At 44.5% G+C, this 21,898-nt stretch overlaps 1 protein-coding gene across 1 annotated transcript in view; it reads right to left on the minus strand.

The window, feature by feature from the left end:
* The window catches only part of LOC306923926 (serine/threonine-protein kinase BRSK2-like), a gene marked incomplete at both ends in the record, with an annotated part of 353,012 nt that overhangs the window by 24,540 nt on the left and 306,574 nt on the right, over positions 1–21,898 (minus strand). Inside the window, 5 exons of the mRNA XM_079502271.1 lie at positions 11,650–11,715; positions 14,102–14,252; positions 15,978–16,075; positions 18,450–18,614; positions 20,428–20,459. Coding sequence (XP_079358397.1) covers positions 11,650–11,715; positions 14,102–14,252; positions 15,978–16,075; positions 18,450–18,614; positions 20,428–20,459 — 512 coding nt within the window. The remainder of the gene's footprint in view (positions 1–11,649; positions 11,716–14,101; positions 14,253–15,977; positions 16,076–18,449; positions 18,615–20,427; positions 20,460–21,898) is intronic.

Below are 21,898 nucleotides of genomic sequence, written 5' to 3' on the forward strand. Positions count from 1 at the left end.
GAGACATTGACCACCTAAACCCCAGCAGATGGTCAAGCTCACAACGCCATGTGTAGTGAGCTCGTCGATGGGCAATCTTTCCCTCACAGTAACAAACTAGAAAAAGTGCCCTTCTGGGCACAGGTCTCCACCAGGAGGATAGGACTGTGTGAGATGTTTGGCAAAATGTTTAGGAGTAATATAAACATGTTTTTTTGTTTGTTAGTTTTTTGCAACCATTTTCTTCATGTTGTTGAGGAAATGCAGAGCCAGATCACTCATAGCATGAGGATAGAATTCTGGATGAGCAGGACATGTGCAGCATTTTGTACAAAACGGGCCACTCCTGAAAACTTTGCAAGGCAATGTTAGCCAATCAGTGTAGAATCTGAGAAATCCAACAGACTCGTCTTGATCACATGACTACAGAGATCATGTGTACCGATTTGCGTGAGATTTGGATGAAATCTGTGCGACTAACATAAGCAATATGTTTTGCAGAAATCAGCCTCATGGTGGCGCTATAACCGCACAAGCTTTCCAGACAACAGCAACAATGTGGTCTCTGTTGGGTGGAAACCTCATGTTCTCACTATTCAAATAATTTTTAAAAGCGTGCAGCATTTTGAGCTGCTACTTTTGATGCATTTGTGTGACGCTGTATGATCAATGATGACATAGTCATATTATCACCAGCTGCCCACATGCCTAGTGTCGGAGCGTGTATGTTTGGACTGCTCATGGCGTGCAGACGATGGGTTGTTGCTTGCTGTCGTCAATGTCCACATACCTAGTGTCAGCGCGTTGTGTAGTGTAGTGGTTCCCAAACTTTCTCATGTCAAGGACCCCCAAATTGACACTTATTAGCCCACGGACCCCCATTTGAAAAGATATGCCAGGGACCCCCATAAGAAAATATTTTTTTATGGCCCTAGCAGAGATTCTCAACCCGTTTAATTTCAAGGACCCCCAGTTTGACATGCATTAGTCTACGGACCCCTATATGGCATTTCTATCTCTGGTACCATCAATGTATATTGTAAAATCAATGTTATTTTAACTCTGAGAGTGTACAAATGGAACGAAACGGACCCAACGGATCCGTTTGGTTCCATTTGTACACTCTCAGAGTTACAGACCCATAAGGGTTAATTTGGTTCTATCATTTAGCTGGGGACCCCCCGGAACTCCCTCAAGGACCCCTGAGGGTCCCCGGACCCCACTTTGGGAACCACTGGTGTAGTGTTGTGACTGTGGTGTTCATGGCATTGCTTGCTGTCCGATTGGCCAATCGACAATGCCGTTCAGACGATGGGTTTTTGCTTGCACAGCCAATCCTGAAGAAGTGTCTGGTAGCCAGAGTCAATCAGGACTATACTGTAGGTCGCGCAAAGGTCCTCATAGCCATACCGAGAGGATATTGACCAGCTTGCAGCTGGTCAATATAAAAAAAACGTAAAAATATGGAGATAAGAGGTTTCTGCCCGACAGCAACGGTTATGCAAATCTTAGTCCACTGAGGGATGCCCACGGTATTAACCCCTCGATGCTCATTTAACTCTGAGACCGTGTGATACTCGAGTTAACAAATGGATATAATAAACACATGCCAATGGTGCATGGTGTGAAACACGGCCAACACGCAGCAGCAGCAGTGTCCCGCGGCCATCAGAGGCATATTGTTTCCGCCGCGCGGTGCATCTGTTCACATTATAGAGCAGCAGCACTTCTAGAAGGATATAGAACGTTGCAGATGGTTATGCTGTATAGGCTACAGTATGGGCTGTCCTCAAACGGCAGACTGATTGCTCTGTTGACGAGTCTTTTATTTATATAGTGAACAGCACACAGCTAACAAACCATCTATCAAATGCAAATAGATAAGAGAGAGTCCACGCGAGTACATTCAAAATATAGGGAGAGGAGAGACTGGAGTGCAGCCAGCTCGTCTGCATGTACGCCGGGTGTGTGTGAGTGTGTGTGCGTGCGTGCGTGCGTGCGTGCGTGCGTGCGTGCGTGCGTGCGTGCGTGCGTGCGTGCGTGCGTGCGTGCGTGCACGCTTCATCAGTACGTTCATTGTGCAAGGGCGTTTGTGACCAATCCATTCTACTTTGTCTATTATCCATTAGTCCTTGAGCTAACTTTTCCCATAAGCCTATTTTGCCCCCTTTTTTCCCCCCACAGTGTGACCAATGGATGTGTCTGAGGCCCACCCAAGACCCCCATGGGGCCTCCGATGCTGCACTGTGGGGGGGTGGAACATTTACAAGAGGGGCATATGAAACAAAAAGTACCCTCTCTAGAGTCAAAAGACGGGGGGGGGGGGAGTTGGGGGCATAAACGCTGTTGTTGCACGCAAAAAAACAATTTGTTATTCGATGACAGGGAAGTGGAGACAGTTTTCACTCACGCAATGCCCACACCATTCCAATGCCCCCCACCAAGTGCTTGTCAGGGACAGGGTAGGGGGCACCTCAGTTCAAATATGATTATTTTGGGGGGTCGCGTCCTGAAAAGTTTTAGAACCACTGATATAGGTGAACATTTTCAAAAATGTGCAAAAGTAAAAATAAAAAACACCCTATTGACAACTCCTGTGTGTACACGTGTGTTGATACTTTCCGCCAAAAAAAGAGAAAGAAACGTAGAACGAACAGTGGTAAATATCCCTTCAGATTCGGCTGTGCAAATTGAATTAAAAGACAAAGGTCGTTTTTATTATGTGCTTATCTGGGCTTTGTAGATAAATCATGTCTTAATTACCCTCTCAATGCCTGACTTATTAAGACCACTACAGTCTCATAACTTGGATATGAGAAGAAACAGCAGGAAGCAACCAGAGCAGAACTGTACATAGAGGAGGGGTTGGATCCATTGATATTCTCCTCTACACACACGGCAGAGCTTTTCCATATTTCATTTGCATATCATTAACTTTTCTCTCATTTTCTCCTGGCACTTCATTAAGATTGGGAATTGAATTTGCGTTAACTCTCTTTTTTTTCTACCCTCGCTGTGGTTTTAGACGTTTTTAAAAACGTCTTTTCAGACATTTCTGGAGCATTATGAAGGATATAAAAGAAGGGCTGTTGGGCGGAAACCTCATACGTCTAAAACTGTCACTTGTCAGGATTCACATTCAGAAGTATGCAAAGTGCAAAGTGTTTTGAGCTGCAGAGCTGCTACTTCATGACCCATTACTTTTAGGTCATGAACCAATTTGAATGGGTTGCGAGTAAATATTCCATCCCAATTGTTGTTGTTTTTTTTTCCAACACAAACATTAAACCCATTTAGACCTGAGGACGATTCTACAAAATGTCTTCTAAATCCTGACAGTTTTCTGAAAAACTCATGTTTCTATGTCAGTGGTTCTCAAACTATTTCATGTCAAGGACTTTGCACTTTTTGTCAGTAATGGGCTTATTCATTGATGTCAATAAAATAACCCAAAAAGTCCTAAACCATATCATATGATATATACCATATCATGGCAATACATCACATACATAAAAAAGTAGTTATCATGAAACATGTGTAAGCTAAGAACGTAACAGTGGAATATAATTAAACTATACATATAAACTATACATATATACTATACTATACTATACTATACTATACTATACTATACTATACTATACTATACTATACTATACTATACTATAAAGTGCAATGACTACATAAAATGCAATTCTGTCTACATAACATGCTATAAGTCTGTAAAAAGAATGCTATCTAAGTCTACATAAAGTGCTATCTAAGGGGCTAGGGCAAATGCTACGGGCCTGAAAAGGTGGGTTTTCATAATACGGCAGAAGATTGGGAGTGAGGCTGCAGTTCTGATTGTAATGGTGCATTCCATAGTTTTAGAGCCAGAAGGGAGAAGAGTTTGGGACGTGTGGAGCGTTGTCCCGGTGTTTTTAGTGAAGTTACTTCCAGCTTCCCTGCATTGGCTGATCTGACTGCGCTGGAGGGTTTGTATCTCTAGATCCTCCTATGGCTAGGAGCTTGTCTCTCTCTCTCTCTCTTCCCCCCCCCCACCCCCCCCACCCCAGCAGCAGCAGCATTAACGCTGGTGGAGATCAGTCCTGTCAGAATATAGACGTTTCAAAGGCAGCGCCCTCTGTGACACACACACATGATGTAAAGTTCTCTGATGTGTCTGATGTGCTGTCCACTAAGGTTTGCTGCCACGTACAGATACGCTTTGGGGCTCAAGGGAAACTCGGACCAAACGTTGGGGCACCAATGGGGCCCTATTTTCACCAGTGCTTTTTTTTTTACTATTTTGAAAAACATTTTTAAATGGTTCAATTGGCCGATCTACATGGATACGTTTTGAGCTTGTAGATGGTAGACGGTATTTGAACTATTCAAGAATGTTTTTCAAAAAAGTAAAAAAAAGAAAAAGAAAAAAGGCCAAGACTTTTAGGGATATGGAATAAGTCACTGGCAAAAATAGGGCCCATCATCTTCCATTGCTCAAGTCTATACAGACATGCACGAGCGTATATACAGGCAATCACATAGGACACCATCTCCGTCGGTTGGAAACCTCCTATGTCCAAAACGGTTATGTTTGAGGATTCAGATGTCATGTCGATCTGATTTTGTGACCAACGTTTCTTTTTTTTAAAGAAACCCCTCAACAGACCCCCGGGTTCGCACAGAAGGAAAGAAAACCATGATGTATACAGTATATACGTATAAAACACACAATATACGTATGTTTCTTTTATACAAAACAATTAACTGGAAACCAAAACAAAACATGACTATGTTATTGGACGTTCTCCAAACCCAGAAGGGAAGAAGGAGAGAAAAAAACAAAATGATCTTATCCATCTGTGATGCAGAAGTACAGGTGTTCTGCCTAACGCAACCTGGATCTGCTACTTGATCTGCAATATGATAAAAGGCTGAAAATGTCAAAACATGCAGACTATTCTATAGATTCATCATTTTTGTTGTCAACATTTCTCCCCTCCGCCAGCCTGCTAGAGATGGTGTTGTTGTGGTGGTGGAGGGATTTGGATGATGCATGGGAGCGCTTCAACCTGCTAGAGATGGTGTTGTTGTGGTGGTGGAGGGATTTGGATGATGCATGGGAGCGCTTCAGTGATGACTGATATGCCCGGTTAGAAGGCAAAACCCTATTCAATATGCCACCACCGCTGAGTTAGGACGTTCCTATTGAGATCTAGAATATAAAGGGCCCTTCAGGTCCCACATTTATGTCCTGTTTAAAAATACATTTAGAGTGACTCTCAGCCTGTGGGGCCGGGGCCCACTGGCGGGAGGGTCCGACAGTCCGACAGGCATTTGTCTGACACCCTACCCAAAATCCAAACCCTAAACCTAACCGCACAGGAAGCCACGGGTTAGTTTTAACCTGCCACGGGTTTGTTTTAACCTGCCAGTTTTAACCATGTCGAGAGCCACATGACAAACGGTCCTCCCAGAGTAGCAATGCGGGTTCAAGTGGTTAAGGTGCTGCTGGAGGGTGGAAAAAAGTTTTAAAAAAACTTGCGAAATCTTTCCATAAAGAAGAGATAAAACTCTTGATTGCCTGAGGGGATGAGGTAGCGAGGGGAAGGTGATGAAAACAGGGAAATGAATAAGCCAAAACCGAAACGACTGAGGCCCGGCAGGACTGGAGGAATTAGGGAGAAGAGCAGAGAGCTGGCGGGAGCTCTGGAAGAGGATTTTGAGGATGCAGGAGAAATTAAATGCCACTATCTATCTATCTATCTATCTATCTATCTATCTATCTATCTATCTATCTATCTATCTATCTATCTATCTATCTATCTATCTATCGTATGACCCTCAATGCCTTTTAGATGCATCATAAAATACCCATTTGAAATTAAGCCTCAGTGAGTTTAACACAGAACAAGTGATGATCACATTGGCCCCTTTTCCACCGGGTTGAACCAGTTCGGTTATTTTTTCCCGCCTAATATTGAACCAGTTCAGAGTGTTCCGTAAGGAAACCCTAAAAGTTGGTTCGGAACAGGAACCAAAAAATGGCCGCCGGTTCCGTAAAAGCACAGAGGTTCCAAGAATCTAGAACGGAACCGGTTCTAGAACCAAAGTTATTTTGGTGGAAAAGGGGCCATTGTGAACACGAGCACTGCTCAGCAGCTGCAGATTACAATCCAGATCAACCAAATGTATATACTCGCCGTTATAATGTAGCGTATGAACGGGATTCAATAAGGTTGAGTCGATGCTGGCTGCACCAAAACAACTACTTGGCATTATGAAAGAAAATAATACAAGCAGATGCTTTATTGACACCGCGTCAGGCAATAGAGCACCGAAGTCCTGACGTCACTGCCCTCTACTACCAGTAGAGGGCAGTGAGCTCAAAGGTTCATGTATGGTTTTATAAGCATTGTACTCTCCATAGGGGGATTTTAGATCGCCTCATATAAGAACTGTGTTTGAAAAATAAACCGATCACCCCGGCCTTTTCACTCATATGGATATGAAGCATCGACTGAAGGTGGAAATGTACAAATATACCCAAAGAGTAACAAAATAAGCGTTAGAAACGAGCCAAACAACCCAGAGACTACATTTACTTTTTGCTTCTTCCCGCAGCCCGTCGCACAACAGAAACTGAACGTTAATTACGTTTATTTTTATTTTTATTTTATTGATATATAATGTATCGTGGTTAGTACGAGTCGAGTCACCACCAGCTGAGCTTATGTCAACGAGGAATCTCAGGAACGCAATATGTTGACAGCTGGGCGTGACGTATATGCTCAGCGACATTGCATTCATATGTAGTTTCAAGGCTTTTGCGGTCACATTAATTACATTTTCTCTAGAAACTGGCTGTATCAAATATGAATGGACATCATTAACGACGCACAGCCACTCCCCTGACAGAAACGCCGAGGTGGTCGGTTTATTTTTCAAACACAGTTCTTATATGAAGCGACCTAAAATCGCCGTTTGGGGATCTCAATGCAAATAAACAAATACATGAACCTGGAGATTGACGACCTCTACTGAAAGTGACGTCAGACTTCGGAGCTCTATATGAGCAGTGATATAATTTACTCAAGTAAAATGAGTGAACTTGTCGGTTTTGTGACTAAATAAGGTTATGGTCATGTGATTAAGATATGATTACAGGGACACTGGTTGTGGCCCTTGGTGACCTATACCCAGCTGCATCCTACGCCAGACCATGGCTGGATGGATAACCTCAGGCTTGGGTGATGTACATGATACAGTGGCTGTCGGATGGAAACCTTGTATATGTACAAAAACGTTAGTATATATATATTTAAAATGAAACGGTGAAAATAGCCAATCTACAAGCTCACGTGTCGTGATGCGACACCCCAAAACTATGCTGCCACCAAGATGTTCTCGACTCTCCATATCTCATAACCTAAAAGCATTCCTGCCCTGAAAATATAAGGAGGGGGGTGGAAAGTCCTTGTGCAGTGGTAAATGTCTGTAGAGAATGTGTGGAGAATGTCTGAAGAGTGCAAACTGACTGTGAAAGGTGGACTGGATAAGTGTGGAGTTAATAATAATAATAATAATAATACATTTTATTTATAAGGCGCCTTTCAGGGCACTCAAGGTCGCCGTACAGGTTAAAAACAGTTGATACAAAAACACAGTTAAAAGCAAAACAAAACTGGGCACAGCTTGCAGCAGAGGTCAGCCATATGCCTGGCTAAACAGGTGGGTTTTGAGGTGAGTTTGGAATATGGTGATAGATGTTTCTGATGTCAGGGGGGAGGGAGTTCCAGAGGTGGGGGGCAGAGCGGCTGAAGGCTCTTGACCCCATGGTGGAGAGACGGACTGGGAGGACTTTCAGGGTGATGGAAGAGACCGGGTGGGGATGTTGACGTGGACAAGGTCAGACAGGTATGGGGGGGCGAGGTTATGGATGGCCTTGAATGTATGGAGAAGGATCTTGAAGTCGATACAGTATTTGATGGGGAGCCAGTGGAGTTGGTGTAAAACAGGGGTGATGTGACTGATAACAGGGGTTCTGGTGACGATACGGGCAGCAGCGTTCTGGACTAGTTGGAGTTTATGTAGGAGTTTGTGGGGGAGACCAAAAAGAAGGGAATTACAGTAGTCCAGGCGGGAGGTGACAAGAGAGTGAACCAGGATTGCAGCACTGTGGGGAGTTAGAGAGGGGCGGAGGCGGTTGATGTTTCTGAGGTGGAAGTAGGCGGACTGATTGAGTTGCCATGACAATCAATTGGCTCAGGCAGAGGCTGGGAATTCTACAGGTGTGGGAACTTAATTGGGCTCATTAGTTCCATTGGCAGAGCCTGATCAGAGCCTTTTGTGGCTGTTCTGGACAACTGTGTATCTGAACGACTCAAGGCCGGGCAGTGCGGGCACTGCACCTGTGGTGGTGTGGAACGCGTGTGTCGATGGGGCGAACGGTTCTCGAGTACGCACGTACACAGAGACGTGGTGGATTTATTGTAAGATGTATACTTGTAAAGTATTACTGATGAATTGAATACAATGGACCACAATGGAAACAAGCCCCTGCATGGGGCGTATTGTGTTATCCTCTTAGCATAACCTTTGACTGTACTTCCTGCGCTGTTAATAGTGCTAATAAAGTATTCAATCAATCAAAGATTCAATCGTCCACTCCGTCACAAATGTCATTGGCTCGGCTTACTGAAGACGATACGTTGGTTTCTATCATGTACTGGCTTCTGAAATAAGATGGGGAAATTGATTGTATTACAACTAAAGTTAACTAGTGCTGATGTGGCTTTTGGACTCGACTTAGATTGTTTAGTACGAAGAAATGTTCTGGGTCAGAGAAAGTGGGGCACACAGTATGGGAGTTGATTGCTCCGATGTATTCTGAATATTAATAATATATAAAAAGATTATTGTGCCAACTGTGGAGTATAGGGGAAGTTCAAAATAATTTAGTACGACAGAACTAATTCTTAAGGGACTGAAATGCAACATTACTGTACTGTATATATCTCTGTATCGCAGCATGGTTATTTACAGTACACAGTGTCTGTCGGGTGGAAACCTCATTGTGTCCATAATGTCAAATTCAAAAATAGCGTGGACAATGACCATTGAGACCTGGGACCAGATTCTACAAAATGTCTTCTAAATCACGACAGTTTTCTGGAAAAATGTATGTTTCTATATCAGTGGTTCTCAAACTATGTAATGTCAAGCACCCCCAGAATGATCTGCATTTGAATATGAATATGTTGTCCCAGGGACACTCTGTGCCGCCAAGCTTGTATATCTACTATTTTTCAATAGCTAAAGTTTAAAATGATGGTTAAAGTGGTTAAAAGCTGGGTTGATGCTTTTGTGTGGCAATTAAGCATGGTCAAGTAGGGTGTTAATTTACGGAAAAAACACAAAAAGTTCCAAATACGGATATAGGGGTTTCCTGCCCGTCAGCAAGAATAGGATGAAAGGGGTTCAAGCCACAGCAGTTGTAGTACTGACTTCTGACTAACTGCTGGACTGTTGTCTACAACTATAGATGGATACTAATTCCTGGACAAACACTGTGGGCTCGATATCTTGACCAGGGGTTCCCACATTTTTTATTGGGTGTCTCCTTGGGACGCCAACTTACATCAAATACTTATATCATACCATCATATCATACTGTATGTCCTATTTCATTTTTCAATTGTTGAAATAGCCATGCTTGGCTATGTTCACTGTTTTAGAAAATATATATAAAACTATTTTTTTAAGGAAATGTACTGTAATACAAAAAGCGATATTTATTGCATCCACGGCCCAAAATTGGTCATCCATCACCCATTGTTTGGGACAAATTGCTCTTGACGTCAGACACCGGAGTGAGGGGACGCTCGTATTATCATACCTGACAAAGACCCGTCACTCAGCAACCTGGGAGCTTCAGAACAGTGTACGGACTGACTTCTTCAGCACCTGTGCAATTGTTTTGAGATGTGCGTCCTTCCCTTTGGAATCATAAATCATTTCATTCTGGCAAATCAGCATTTGCCTCACCTTCGTCTCCAATGTTTGTGTTACGCAATGTTTGTGTTTACACGAACACTCAAAATTCTCCATTCATTGTCAATGGGATTTAATGTCTGTGTTAGGACAAAGTTTGTGTTTACACTAAAAGCTGGACATAGGAGGGGCTAGCGCCCCTAAAAAAATCATCCACTCCTTAACACAATAAGTGCCAGCCCTCCAGGCCAGAACATGGCGCCAGTGCCAGATAATGAGTCAAAATAAGCATAGGAGACGCGTCACTTCCGCCCACCCCGGAAGTGATAGATTAGCCGTCCATATTTGAGCTACATCCTCATCAACGCACGATGGATTCACTTTCTTAGCGTGTTTCTACCATGTGAGTACAAAAAGAATGAAAAAATATATTAAAAAAATTAAAACAAATCGGTAAATAAGTATTTTTTAATCAAATCTCGTGTTTCTCGTGGATGGCTCAGGTGACCTTCATACCTTTTCACGAGATATACAACGTTTGTTATAGATACGGTTAAAGATAGAGTGCCGTGATTTTTGAGGGCCCTCTTATGCCCAGCTTTCCGGGTTTGTGTAAACACAAACATTGGCTTGTGATTGGCTGATCACCCCATAGCGATGATTTCAAGTGAGGGCAGACAAGTGAAGACGGAAAAGTGAGGGCGCAAATTGTGATTGGCCAGAATGAGATGATGTAGGATGATAAGAGCGCCCCTTACTTCACACAGGTGTGATTTTTGTCCAGCTTTTAGTGTGTGCGCAAACACAAACTTTGTCCTAACACAAACATTAAATGCCATTGACAATGAAAGGACAATTTTGAGTGTTTGTGTTTCCACAAACACTCAAAAGTGGTGTATTTCGACTGGGCCTTTTGACTGAAAGGATATCAGATTTCAAGAAGAAACCAAAAATACACAGGGAAGACACATTTGAATATTATAACCACACCTGGGGATCTATTAGACTCTAATAGACCCCCAGGTGTGGTTATAATAATAATTAGAGTAATGTTAACTCCATAGACGCATACAAACAGAAAAGGTACAAAAATCACAGCACTCCAGCTCCCAACTGCCTTGTTGCGGCAGATGAACCCAAATGTTATAGACAGAATCATGTTTGAGGGGTGCTAGCTCCTCCTATGTCCAGCTTTGAGGGTTTGTGTAAAACACAAACATTGTCGTAAAACAAACATTGAATGCCATTGACAATGAATGACCAGTTTTGAGTGCTTGTGCAAACACGAACATTGAATGCCATTGACAATGAATGGCCAGTTCATTGCAGGTTTCTCATGTCTGTGCATGGGGGGGGGGGGGGGGGGGGCATACATATTCTATTGTCTACATCAGTGGTTCTCAAACTTGAATTCCAAGGACTTCCCCATGTGAGTGTACAAAATCGAACCGAATGGACCCTTACAGGTCTGTAACTCTGAGAGTGTAGTCGACATATTGGAACCGAATGTGTCTGTGTCCAAATCGTGTTTACAGACCTGTAACAGGGTCCATTTGAAACCCCCTCAAAGGGGCCCAGAGAGGTCCCTGGACCCTGCTTTGAGAACCACTGGTCTACATACTAGCTGTCTTTTCCTTGACATTATGGTTTGGCTGCATGGGGGAGGGTGGGGAGGGGGGATATGAGTACCTTTCTCCTTTGCTCCATTTTGTGTTGCCATCAGGAATATCCAAGGCTTTACTGTACACTGATTTACTACAATGAGACAAGAGACACAGTGGGCACAGAGTCAGTGCGTGTGTGTGTGTGTGTGTGTGTGTGTGTGTGTGTGTGTGTGCGTGCGTGCGTGCGTGCGTGCGTGCGTGCGTGCGTGCGTGCGTGCGTGCGTGCGTGCGTGCGTGCGTGCAACCAGAGCTGACACACACTCGCGCGGGCTGCACAATGTGCACTACGCTAATTGGAAACTGTGTTTAATCCCATGTCCCCTGTTGCAAAGAAAAGCCTTATATGGTCAGTGTCAGGGGGGTCCCCACATGATTTTTCGGTGACTGAAGTGACAATTTCAGGACTTTTAAGATAATTGTAATACCTCAGAAAGAAAAAGAAAAAAGACCATTACTGCATCAAAAGTAATCAACAAACTATGATATACAAACTGGTCAAACATTGGGCTCATTGTCAAATAATTAGAAAGGCAACGTTTTTTGTGAAAATAGCTTATAGCTTGCTCGTAGATCTGATATTTTACTCCATTTTCGTCTCCACCAGGCCGAAGGCATGGGGAGAGAGTATGTTTTGCACTCCGTCCGTCCGTGTGTCCGTGTGTGTGTGTGTGTGTCCGTCCTTCCGTCTGTGAACAGCTAATCTCCGGCACCGTTAACCCGGTCGATGCCAAATTTTGCACACACAATTTCCAGAACGGCCAGTTATAGCGCCACCAGGAGGCCGCTTTGTGCAAAAGAAGTTTTTGCACAGTACACCTACAGATTTTGTCCAAACATCACGCAAATTGGTACACAGTCTCTCAGATTTCTCAGACTCCATCCTGATTGGCTAAGATTGGCTTCCAAAGTTCGCAGGAGTGCTCAGTTTCAAACAAAATGCTGCAAATCATGAACACATCGTGTGATTTCCGTGAAATTGTGCACGCACATTCCCACTAGGCCGAGGAAGAAATGCCACATGAACATTTTCAACTCAGCCTCATGGTGGCGCTATAACTGGCCGAAAAGTGTTTTTACCTCTAACTGCACGGATCTGTGGATAACTTTGTATGCCAACTCCCTAGAGGCCAAGGAAAAACCTGCTCTTTATAGCGCCACCAGGAGGCTGACATATGTAAAACACATTTTCTACTATTAATCCTTCAGATTTTATCCAAATTTCACGCAAATCGGTACACATGCTCTTCATAGTCATGTGATCAAGACGGGTTTGTTTGATTTCTCATAATCCACCCTCATTGGCTACGATTGGCTTCTAAACTTTTCAGGAGTAGCCCGCTTTGTACCCGTTTTGTACAAATCGCCACAACTACTCAACGCAGCGTCCGATTGTGGTGAAACTGTGCATGCATATTCCCACTAGGCTTTGGAAGAAATGCCACTTGACAGTTTTCAAATCAGCCTCATGGTGGCGCTACAACAGGCCAAGCCGCGTCACACACACACACACACACACACACACACACACACACACACACCACACACACACACACACACACACACACACACACACACACACACACACACACACACACACACACACACACACGTTTATATTGCTTCTAAACATTTTGCCAAACATCACACACACACTCCTATCCTCCTGGTGGAGACCTGTGCACAGAAGTGCACTTTTTCTAGTTTATCTGTGGAACTGAGTCAAACAAATAATTATGATTATCCTAGGGGGTCTCTCAGCCTGAAAAGGTTGAGAAGCACTGCTATTATAGTGAGGCATATTTTGGACCATTAGTGTACACTATTCAGCCATGTTCATGTTTGGTTTAAAATACAGCTGTTCCTTTAATTTAACAGAAAGCTAATTCGTAGACTGGGTTCTAGAATAGTGACGAGCCAGTTGTCTGTCAGCTATCTTTGTTGGTAGCTGAGGAAGTCTATCACACCCTCTCCCAGTCACCTTCCGCATAGGCTACTAGTCTATCTCAACTAGCTTAAAATATACAAACAATAATTTATAGTTAATATCCTTGAGATATCACATAAATAGGATAAGTATAATTTGACATAAGAGTGTCAAGCAGTCACACAGTATTTTGTCTGTGACTAAGAATAGACTGACAATTCGACAAACGCTTCCTGAATCTTCTGTTTCCTCTGTATTTTTCTGAACAAGCACTACAGCTGTGCCCTGCGTGCGGGGCACCATGCTATAGCGTACCTCTCTCCGTGGTGCGTCATGTCGATGGCCCTGCGTGCGGGGCACCATGCTATAGCGTACCTCTGTCCGTGTTGCGTCATGTCGATGGCCCTGCGTGCAGGCACCATGCTATAGCGAACCTCTGTCCGTGTTGCGTCATGTCGATGGCCCTGCGTGCGGGGCACCATGCTATAGCGTACCTCTGTCCGTGGTGCGTCATGTCGATGGCCCTGCGTGCGGGCACCATGCTATAGCGTACCTCTGTCCGTGTTGCGTCATGTCGATGGCCCTGCGTGCGGGCACCGGGGACCCTCCGTCCGTCACGCTCAGCACCTCCATGGACTTGCGCTCCGGTCTCCTCTTGCCGTGGCGGTTCAGCATGGGAGAGTCCACACGCTTCCTAGGAGGGTCTGCGAGGGGAGGAAAACAGTACTCACATGTTTTACTTTAAGTAAAAGTATAAATACTGCAATATACTGAAATACAAGTAAAAAGTCCTGGAATTGAAAATGTGCTTGAAGTATAAAAGTATACAAATATTGGCATCAAAATATACTTAAATTACTGTGCAGAATGTCCCATTTCAAGTTTTCAAATGTATAAAACTCTTTTGAAAATACCGTAGCAGATCTACAAGCTCACAATGCGTCACAATGTGAGTGTGGCGAGCCTGAGCAGACTGCCGACCACATAATAACCACCTGTCCTCTGTACAGATCCCAGAAGTGGGACCAGAGTAATCTAAGCCTAGACTGCTAAAAAACTTTAATTTAGCCATCTAAAAGCCGACTATTGCTCAGTGGGAAAACCATGGTCCAAAAGCATTCCTTTTTTATAATTGTGTGCGTGCGTGCGTGCGTGCGTGCGTGCGTGCGTGCGTGCGTGCGTGCGTGCGTGCGTGCGTGCGAACAAGCGTGGAATCGAGCGTGTGTATCTTGTGCGTGTGTGTGTGTGTGTGTGTGTGTGTGTGTGTGTGTGTGTGTGTGTGTGTGTGTGTGTGTGTGTGTGTGTGTGTGTGTGTGCGTGTGTGCATGTACTTCTGTGTTCACACTCGTGCACACGCATGTTACTGTGATCTTAAGCCAATCTTTAGTCCATGATAGCGTTGACGTTCAGTGGTGATTGAATAAATAATGTTTGCCCTCTGGGTGTCGGACTAATTGGGTTTTGTATTTACTGGGGGGGGGGGGGGTAGGGGGGGGGGGCTAGGGGGGGGGTGTACTTGCTCAAACGCAGATTTTGCAAACAAGAAATTGCAAACACACATTTTCACAGTGTTCTTTTTAACTTGGTGGTTCTCAAACTTTTCGGCGTCTAATGAATCTGAATAATGGATAATATTTGTCCGTGTGGACCGATCTGAACATGTTCTGCCTGAGGGCTTTTCTCTCTCCGCTGCAACTCATTAACAGCTTGTTAATTACTAGTTACCTTGCAGATCATTAACCACTTAACCCATTCAGGCCTGACGTCGAAATTTAAAAAAAAAAGTTTTCTAAATCATGACAATTTTCTGAAAGATTTGAGGCACATTTTAACAATTTTTCAAAAATAGCAGACCTACAAGTTCATAGCGCGCCACTCGGTGGCGCGCTATGAGCTTGTAGATCTGCTATTTTTCAATAGCTAAATTATAACAATGTTTAAAACACCAAAAGGGGTTCCCGCCCAAAATGGGTTAATGGTTAATGTGGTTAAACGCTAACGTGACATGGATGCGTTCCAGGTCTCAATGGATTAAAGGACCACTTCACCACATTTCAACCAATCTTCATATAATGGTCCTCACTAATAATCATGATACAATGGCACCATTTTTTTCTACTACTCAGTATGTGTCTCATAGGGGGGCTGTGAGCAGTTCAGAAACCCGTCCACCAGTGACATCATCGATGGGGAATCCAAGATAATAGAAACTGCAGGCTTTCTAGTCCTGAATATTTGCAATGCGAAAATGGAAGCTATCTTTGAAAATGTGTGCAAAATCTGCAAATCTTTTGAATATACTGTATATATATATTTCACGCAGTGATCGTTCTCACGATAATATCACGATAATATCACTCAAATGACTACGACTAAACTAAATTTGAAAAAAAGAGCTGGCAGAATGGGCGGCGGTGTGCGTGCCTCACCGACTTCGTTGCGCGGGGGCAGGTTCTGGTCCTCCTGGCTGGGGTAGCGCTCCTTGCGGTCCAGTAACAGGAAGTAGATCATCTTCTCCTGGTTGTCTCTGCAAGAGAACCATAGAGTTATATATAATCTAGAGAGCGGACAGCCCCACAGTCCATTTCAATGGAAGTTGCTCAGTGGCGTTTGAAGGACCCGGAAGAATGCTCTACTTCCGAATTTCTTCCAATTTCTCCATTGTAAACCCCATCAGCTGCGCAGGGTTTACTCGTGCTAAACGCACGGGCAAAAACCACCTGCCTGCAGTTCCAGCATTGACCAGTATAGGGCTCGGCGGCGAGAGGAAGACGACCAGACGTGAGGCCATGCAGCTTCACCACTTATAAAGCCAAGTGGCGGAGGAAACGGATCAGGAAATGGATCAGGAAATGTAATGATGACAGTGAAACTTAAAACTGGATTCCGACATATACCAAGGAGTGTCCAACATCGAGAAAAATGGACGGCTGCAATCACATGGTTCGTCGGAAAGTTTTGTTGGGTGTGCTTGGGTCCATGGCAACCCCACAGCGATGCCTGTTATACCTGCAATCGTTACAATGAAGATGATGCCAAGGCAGCCAGAGATGCACAAGAGTGCTCCAGGGCAGCCTTGCAGAGGACCTGTTCTATTGCAACCGCTACATGAACCACATGCAGAGATTTCTTTAGGGGCGAAGGCCCCTATTGTTTTTCTACTGTCGTTTCTTCTTCCGCCACTTTGGAGTTCTGTGCTCTCTCTCACGAAATTCAGCGGCAATATGGAGGTAGCTGGGAAACGGAACAATGACAAACAGTGAAAATAATAGCAAAATCAAATAAATTCCATAAATTAGAAAACAAATGTTTAAGAAGTAGTGAAATTAGCCAATATACAAGCTCACAATGCTGCGAAGTGACACGTTGTGAGCTTGTAGATCCCGGACAAAACATGTAATCTTGTCTGGGGCTCTCATGAAATGCTTTGGAAGCTGTCACATCATGTCAGAAGCCACATCACTCTGCTGTTATCACACTCCTCTGCAACGCCGCTTGCCACTCAATAGATTCCCCCCCCTAAACATATCCTTGTTGCTTCTGCCAAATCACACTCCTGGGTCTGTTCGGCATGGTGCGTGCGTGGGCGTGTGTGTGCATGAGGGTGTAAGTACATTCTATATTTTAGGGCCAAATATCCCCACAAGTACAGTAGAATGTGAGAAATAGACATTGTGAGGACATTTTTTGTGTGTGTGTGTGGTGCGTGCATGCGTGCATGCGTGCGTGCGTGCGTGCGTGCGTGCGTGCGTGCGTGCGTGCGTGCGTGCGTGCGTGCGCGTGCATGTCTTTCTCAACAGCGGATGAAATGTGTGTGCATGTGTGCCGTATCTCCCAACAACCTCCGGTTGATTTCAAGTTGCAGGTCCTTCAGTGTCCGCTCCCCGCCGCTTTCCAATCTGTCTTTATTATGGACACCCATACACCCAACACCCAAAACAATTAATTAAGACCTTTGCCCGGGACCCAAACTAGTGAAAATAGCAGAGCTACAACGCATCGCAAGCTTGTAGATCGGCTATTTTCAATACTTCTTAAACACTTCTAATTTATGGAATTTCTTAGATTTGAAAGATGATGAGATGATGGGCCTAAAAATAACTTTTATATGTTCAGTATCTCATGATGGCTTTAATGATCTGCATAATCAAATACTTTTATAAAGAGAGAAGCAATTTAGCAACTCTTACAATTAATCCAAAAATATTTAAAGGTCATGAATCATCGCTGTGTGTTTGTTAAAAACATTTGCTGTGAATGAATATTATAAACGGGGATCTAATCAGATACCAGTTATGGAGCCGAGAGTTCGTCCTGAGGTCAGGGGTGAGTACAAACTCTTGAAGAAGGAAGTTGATCGTGAGGTTATCTTCTAGTTGTCCTTAAAGTATAGTGTTATAACCGATCAATAGCTTAACCTCACACTTACCTGTCTAGGCTCCTTCTTTATCTACGCTTGTAGATCTGCTATTTTTCAACAGCTAAAGTTTAAAATTATGGTTAAAAGTGGTTAAAAGCGGAGGGCACGGTGGCAGTCGGTAGTGCTGTCACCTCACAGCTATAAGGTCCTGGGTTCGATTCCTGCTTGGGACGCTGTGGGCGCTGGGGGCGTGTTCTCTCCTCCGCGTCATCAGTGCCCATACCCGAGGCGGGGTTGGTAAAAGGGATTTTCTGTGTGGTTTTTCCATGTTCTCCCCGTGTCCCCTAGGGTAGGTACCCTCACAAAAAACATGCAAACCGCCGACCCATGGATCATTGGACGACCTGCTCTACCTCCTGAACCAAAGTCGCCACGGATTTGTCCATGTAGGGACATAATATTGATGACCCCTGCTGCTAACTACATCCCTCCCTCCCTCCCTCCCTCCCTCCCTCCCTCCATCCCTCCCTCATGCACTCACTGGTCATTGAGCAGGTCTTTGAGCAGTTTGTTCTTGTCTCTGAAGCAGCCCAGGGAGTGCATGCTGTCCAGCACGTCTGGGTCGATGTCGTCGGCCGACGGCAGGCTGCGGATGGTCACCTTCCTGGGCACGGGCTGCTCCGGCTCCGGCTCGTTCTTACCCGCCCTGGAGAACACAACACTGCAGAGTAAGACCCTGAGAGAACACAACACTGCAGAGTAACTGAGAGAACACAACACTGCAGAGTAAGGCCCTGAGAGAACACAACACTGCAGAGTAAGGCCCTGAGAGAACACAACACTGCAGAGTAAGACCCTGAGAGAACACAACACTGCAGAGTAAGGCCCTGAGAGAACACAACACTGCAGAGTAAGACCCTGAGAGAACACAACACTGCAGAGTAAGACCCTGAGAGAACACAACACTGCAGAGTAAGACCCTGAGAGAACACAACACTGCAGAGTAAGACCCTGAGAGAACACAACACTGCAGAGTAAGACCCTGAGAGAACACAACACTGCAGAGTAAGGCCCTGAGAGAACACAACACTGCAGAGTAAGACCCTGAGAGAACACAACACTGCAGAGTAAGACCCTGAGAGAACACAACACTGCAGAGTAAGACCCTGAGAGAACACAACACTGCAGAGTAAGGCTCGTTCTTACCCGCCCTGAGAGAACACAACACTGCAGAGTAAGGCTCGTTCTTACCCGCCCTGAGAGAACACAACACTGCAGAGTAAGCAAACGGCACGGCTGGAAAGTACCTTAAGTACAATTTACTGTACAGTACAAAAGTACTGTGCTAAAGCAGTGTATAATTAGGCAGCGTAAAATGTATAGTAGCCATTTTACACTCTCAAGAGTTAAAGATCTATAAGGGTCCATTTGGTTACCAACTCTCCCTTATTTAGCTGGAGACCACCTGGAAACCCCTCAAGGACCACTGGTGGTCCCCGGATCACTACTTGAAAACCACTGTGCTAAAGTACAAATTGTGGTGGTCTACTTTTCTTTTTGACTTTATGTGATTATGTCCATTTTTAATGCTGTTCATACTTCTACTCCACTACAAGTAGTAGAACATTTGAGCGTTACTTTGTATATTTGGATTATTCCAAAACACATATTGACCAATTGAATACTTCTATTCGACGTCGACAAATCATCATTCACATCGACAGACATTGTCAGCTTGTAGATGGAGTATTTAAAAGGAAAGTCTGACAAATTGTGAGAAACTTGTGTACTTTTAATTTGGTACCTTTAAGTATATTTTGATGCCAACACTAAAACTTTTACTCAAGTACTCAAGTAACTCAAGGTATTGCCTTTTACCAGTGGTGGAAAGTAACTACAGGTATATTTACTTACTGTACAATTTTGAGGTATTTGTACTTTACTTGAGTATTACTTACTTAGCATCACTTCTACTTCATTATCTCGGATCCAAATATTGTAATTCTTACTCCACTACATTAATTTGAAAACTTTAGTTACTAGTTACTATGTAGATTGTGATTATTATTACAAAACATGCATTAACCACTTCAGCCCTATATACATTTCGTCCATTGTGAGCTTGTAGATCTGCTATTTTCAAAATGATTATTTTTTTATAGATTTGAAAACTTGAAATGTGACATTCAGTATTATTAGTACTTTCACTTTCGGTACTTTAAAGTACATTTTTATACATTTATAGTACATTTGAGTAGGTTACTTTTTCCCCCACCACTGCTTTTTACCATAAGTGTAAAGTCTTCTCTACTTCTTTCTGCCACTGGCAATTTAGCCTAAACATGCCCCCAGGGTGGAGATAATGCCCTCCTCAAAATGTACTCTAGTGTGTGCAGATCGAGAGCCTTGGCTCATTAATCATGCAGCTGTAGTGCAGAATATGCCCCCAGCTCTATGCCAGCAACACAACCCGACGGGTCGGTGGAAATAAATAAGATAAATCAAAGCAGTATACTTACATGTACCAGTTGTGCTTCTGGATTTGATCTAACTGTAAAACACAAGAGACAAGAGACAAGGGCAAACGGTTAGCACGGCTTCTGTTACATCACGCGCAATCGTGATCATCATCATCACGCCAGTCGGTGCCGTGCGGGCGCGCACATACATGCACGCACGCACGCACGCACGCACGCACGCACACACGCACGCACACACGCACGCAATCATCTCAATCAACACCGACACCGAATTATGGCAAACAAACACATGAAGGCAGAAGGGAAGCTCGAATATCTTTTTTTTCCCTTCCTCCAGACAGACAGACAGACAGACAGACAGACAGACAGACAGACAGACCACTTAAACACCAGTGGGGAAAGCTTTCACTGAAAAGAGCAGATCGACAAGCTCACAATCGGCAGGGGTGGAAAGTAACTAAGTGCATTTACTTAAGTACAGTACTTAAGGGGCACAGTCGGTAGTGCCGTCGCCTCACAGCTAGAAGGTCCTGGGTTCGATTCCCGCTGGGGACGCTGTAGGCGTGTTCCCTCCTCCACGTCATCAGTGCCCATACCCGAGGCGTGGTTGGAAAAAGGGCCTTTCTGTGTGGAGTTTGCATGATCTCCCCGTGTCTCCTAGGGTAGGTACCCTCACAAAAACATGCAGTAATCCTGGTCTCTAAACTGTCTCCCCCTGGCCAGCCGGGGAGCCTGATGGAGGGGAAAGGAACTGGCCGAAATAACGTGGTCCAGCAGTTTGGACTCCTCATGCATAGAAGGAAGCATGAGGTCAGTCCGCTGCCCCCCCCCCCCCCCCCCCCCAGGTTGGCAGAGGAAGTGGCACTCCAGTTTTACGTGATAAGGTAGCCTGGCCCTAGATAGCTAGCCTATCTATGGTGAACTGCCACCAATATCAACAACCGTAGCACGTCGTAGAAGAGCAATCTTTGCTGGTAACTGCTACCGCTCCAAGGATCAAGTCAGATATCAGATATCCTGCTATGGCGGCTCCCCCAATCGTCCAGAGGAACCAGGCCTCGTACATATCCTGACACAATCTCCAGGGACACAGGACTGACATTCCAAGAACTGAGAGCAGCAATGGCTGACAGGACCCGATGGAGAGACGTGGCATCCAGGATCTGGACGACAGTGAAAGGATGATGATGAGCCTGGTCCAGCCAGCGTGATGTCTGGTACAGTATAGAGGGGCGGGTGCCACTGGGATCACGGCGTTGGATCATATTGGTTCACCGATCTGTGAGCTCTGCAATTTCCGCAATTTCTTAACCATTTTGAGCGTGGAAGTGGTTAAGTGTGTACATGAATACCAATGAAAAGTATTAACAAGAGCCTGTGACTAAACATAATAACTACACTCGATCCATTGGAACACATTTCCATTTTCTGAAAAGTTATAGTTTTGGACATACAACGTGTGTGTGTGTGTGTGTGTGTGTGTGTGTGTGTGTGTGTGTGTGTGTGTGTG

The sequence above is a fragment of the Electrona antarctica genome (assembly GCF_951216825.1).
Source record: "Electrona antarctica genome assembly, chromosome: 5".
Lineage (NCBI taxonomy): Eukaryota > Metazoa > Chordata > Actinopteri > Myctophiformes > Myctophidae > Electrona > Electrona antarctica.